Below are 3,842 nucleotides of genomic sequence, written 5' to 3'. Positions count from 1 at the left end.
ATTATCATATGTGAGTAGTTAGTTTTGTTCTTGAGGTCATGGGAGAAATCTTGTTGCAAGTGATCATGTGAATTTGTTATTTGTTCGATATTTTGATGGTATGTGTGTTGTGATTCCCTTAGTGGTGTCATGTGAACGTCGACTACAACGAACTTCATCATATTTGGGCCTAAGGGAATGCATTGTGGAGTAGTTATTACATGATGGGTTGCGAGAGTGACAGAAGCTTAAACCCTAGTTTATACGCTACTTTGTAAGGGACTGATTTGGATCCAAAAGTTTAATGCTATGGTTAGATTTTATCTTAATAATTTTCTCGTAGTTACGGATGCTTGCGAGGGGGTTAATCATAAGTAGGAGGTTTGTTTAAGTAAGAATAACACCTAAGCACTGGTCCACCCATATATCAAATTATCAAAGTAGCGAATACAAATCAAACCAACATGATGAAAGTGACTAGATGAAATTCCCGTGTACCCTCAAGAACGTTTTGCTTATCATAAGAGACCGTTTTGACCTGTCCTTTGCCTCAAAAGGATTGTGCTACCTTGCTGCACTTTTGTTACCGTTACCATTACTTGTTCGTTTCAAATTATCTTGCTATCAAACCACTCGTTACTTATAATTTCAGTGCTTGCAGAGAATACCTTACTGAGAACTACTTGTCATTTCCTTCTGCTCCTCGTTGGGATCGACACTCTTACTTAGCGAAAGGACTACGATTGATCCCGTATACTTGTGGGTTATCCAATTTCCGAGTGGTTTGACTCGGAATTACCTAGTCAACTCGGTCTCACTGAGTCAAATCAACTCGGTCGGTCCGAAATAACTGTGCAGCTTTTGTTTCTAAATTTTATTTGCCTTCATAGGTTGCATACGACCTTGGATTAAAATGATTTTTATATCAAAATCAACATTTTTTTACGAGACGCACAACTTTCATGTTGAAACGTTTTCCATCAGAGGCCATATTAATTGAGTTTCATGCCATTCTTTAATCTGGTGTCAACATGAGCATCTCTGAACTTGTCATAACTTTTGCATCTGAGCTCCGTTTTAGACCATCTTCATATCCATCTTGATCTTCTCAAAGAGAGACATCCGAAGTGACTTCCAATCATAAATTTGAATTAATCTTGACATGGCTTAAGCTAATTTTATGAGTGTGTCACTTTTGAGCGTCAATACCTCTACTCCATTCCGAGAGCATCAACCCGGTTTTCTTAAACTTGTGGAACAAGACTTGGTCGGGCTCAGTGTCCGTTGCGTGCTCATTCCAAGCTTTAAGCACCATATCGCTGATGCCCATGATGGAGGCCCAGAAGTTTTCAAACTTGAAAGCACGGGGCCTCCGAGGGCTACTGTCCATGTTTCGCTTGCTTTTGTCTACGGTATATTTGTCTAAAATCACACATAGCAACCCACATCACCTTATCAAAAGGCTTTTGCGTGATGAGCTTGGCCAAAAAGGAATCTTCTCTTGTAGAAGAGGTTCGCTCATACGTCATGGTGAACTTGACGCTTGTGTCGGTCTTCCTAATATACACCGTTGCTAAAAGGCAAAACTCAGAGATTATGACTATGGAGTTTTGCGCAACGGCCGGCCAATGGCACCCGTGGCGGCATCCCGATGCTTTGGGATGAACCCCATTAGCCATTGTTGACACATCAAGGCGGGCCTTTTTCACCCGTGGGGGCATCCTGGTGCTTTGGGATGGACCCCATTGGCCATTGTTGACACAGGTGGGCCTCTTTCGTAGGACGAAACATACAAGTTCTCCTAACCATGTAATTTTTCACTAATAATTCTCAAAAGAAAGTTGTCTGGGAAGGACATTACATGGATATAGTGATTTTAAAAAATTTATTCGCATCAATATTGTCACGATGCAAATCAATTTGTGGTTAGATGGTTAGTAGGATAGTGGTATTCCCAGCCCACCAAAGTTCAAATTCTGATGCTCGCATTTATCCGTAAAATCTCAAAATGATATGCCGGCTCAGTCTTTCGAAGGTGTTCATAGGAGTAGGATGTGCACGTATCCATTCATATAGGATGAGTGTATGCGTGCATATATGAGCGTTTGCGTCTGTACTGTGTTAAAAACAATACGATCTTCAGCGCAAATAATAATGTCACGATCATGTGAATGCTCTTAGTAAACAGCATACTGCAATGACTCGGCTCCTCTGCAACACCCAAAAAAAATGAAAGCAGTAGGAACTGCAGAAACACTCCCACGCCCGACGATTGGCGAAAACACCAGTACCACAGACAGACCAAAGGCGTGCGCGATGCGGGTCGTCGTCGTCACGCTTGCAGGTTGTGGAAGCCGCTGAGAGCTTCTTGCAAGTGCACGACGGCGCTGCTGTAGTTGACGAAGCCCATCAGCCAGAACTCGTGGTTCTCCACCGACACGAGCTGGATGAACTTCTCCGCCGGCTTGACCTTGCTGGCCGACGGGATGGCCGCCCTCAGCCGGTGCAGAGGAATCGCCACCTGCGTCACCGGCGTTCAGTTCATCCACGATTAAACTTGTCACAAAACCACATCTTAATAACCAGACCAGAGCAAAAACTGGAGCGTACGTACCTTGTAGTAGCTCCATTCCGTGTTGTCGCCGGCGTGGGCCTCGTAGGAGAGCGGGGTGTCGCTGCAGAAGGCGACCCGGGCGGTGGAGAGGTACATGACCCCCATGACCGGGCCGGCGGACGTGGAGAGGTAGCAGGCGTAGGACTTGCGGAGCTGCTCGTCCGGCGGGGCGCTGAAGGCCTGCCGGAAGATCCTCTCGTGGCCGCCCTCCGCCAGCACCTTGGTCCCCTGCGCGATCCTCCCCACGGCCGCCTCCGTCATGCTAGGCGCCGTCCGAACTGCAGCAGATCGATCAAGGCATGTATTAATCCAAGAACATAATAAATTCATTCTGGTGATGAGTTTAGCACTCACGGTGCTGCCATGTGTTGCGCGACAGGTCCTCGGCCTTCCTGCCCGCCTCGCCGACCTTCCGCCCCCACAGCGACAGCGCGTTCTTCACCGTCTCCTTGGTGCCTGCGTAGCGTAGCGCGACAACAGAGTTCGTTTCCATCAGCGGCCAGATAGACAGTAACAAATTCACAATTTACTATTAGGTCGGTGAGCTCCGCCGCCGCGCGGCGCGCACGTACTCTTCTGCGCCGGCGCCGGCATGGCGTAGGGGTTGGCCTCCGTCGCCATCGGCGACCACGTTCTCCCGGCGGGCGCCTGCATCACAGGACCTGCAGCAGAACGGCCCGCGCTTCTTCTTCTTGTTGTTGGAGCCTGGGAAACTGGGAATGTTCCGCCTCGTGGCCGCCGCTGCCGACTATGTACTCTCGCGAGTGTCGAAACGGGTCGGTTGCTTCCGCCCGATGGCTGGCTAGCTAGTACAGTAGCTACGGTGGCAGCTCACATGGCGCGCATTCGCCATGATATAATCTACCGAACCGGGAAGTCGGGATGATGATGATGACCGGGTCACCTACCTGCCGTCGTCGTGACGTTTCGGTTGCACCGACTCCTCCCTGCGGTGATTGATTATTACGGTCAGGGGTGCGGTGGTGCCGTGGTGGGAGGAGCAGATGGCACAGTGCCACTATACAGGAGTGGTTTGTCGCTGGCCGCGTCTGTCCGGCGAGTCCCCGTCCGTCCGTGCCGTGGCGGGCGGAGCGAGGCTTGCGGTGGACGGAGACTTCGGAGGGGAGGGGTCTGGGGCCGAGCGGTACGTTTTGTTTCCACGTGACGGCCGCGGCTGCGCCGGACCGGGCCGGAACGGCAGGCCTGCTGGTTTTTAAAAGATTGACGCCGGCTGACAAGAACCCGCCCA

General features: G+C 49.8%; 1 protein-coding gene across 1 annotated transcript; it reads right to left on the bottom strand.

Annotated features, from left to right (window-relative positions):
- Positions 1-2,096: 2,096 nt before the first annotated feature.
- Positions 2,097-3,576, bottom strand: LOC125556195 (GLABRA2 expression modulator-like). The gene is made up of 4 exons (XM_048718976.1): positions 3,166-3,576; positions 2,948-3,049; positions 2,594-2,871; positions 2,097-2,500 (listed from the first exon to the last, which is right to left on the bottom strand). Exons 1-4 carry the CDS (start codon positions 3,245-3,247, stop codon positions 2,312-2,314), a joined length of 651 nt encoding a protein of 216 aa, XP_048574933.1. The 5' UTR covers positions 3,248-3,576; the 3' UTR covers positions 2,097-2,311.
- Positions 3,577-3,842: the final 266 nt, after the last annotated feature.

The sequence above is a fragment of the Triticum urartu genome, chromosome 5 (assembly GCF_003073215.2).
Source record: "Triticum urartu cultivar G1812 chromosome 5, Tu2.1, whole genome shotgun sequence".
NCBI classification, from domain to species: Eukaryota; Viridiplantae; Streptophyta; class Magnoliopsida; order Poales; family Poaceae; genus Triticum; species Triticum urartu.
The sequence above is the reverse complement of the archived record's forward strand: the minus strand, read 5'-3'. Positions and strand labels throughout refer to the sequence as shown.

What these genes read in the sequence shown, in the direction of transcription:
- LOC125556195 (XM_048718976.1), bottom strand. Translation starts at nt 3,247, where the DNA reads ATGCAGGCGCCCGCCGGGAGAACGTGGTCGCCGATGGCGACGGAGGCC. An exon ending in GCCGGCGCCGGCGCAGAAGA is followed by an intron (nt 3,050 to 3,165) that starts GTACGTGCGCGC and finishes TACGCTACGCAG; the next exon opens with GCACCAAGGAGACGGTGAAG. An exon ending in CGGAATGGAGCTACTACAAG is followed by an intron (nt 2,501 to 2,593) that starts GTACGTACGCTC and finishes CCGGTGACGCAG; the next exon opens with GTGGCGATTCCTCTGCACCG.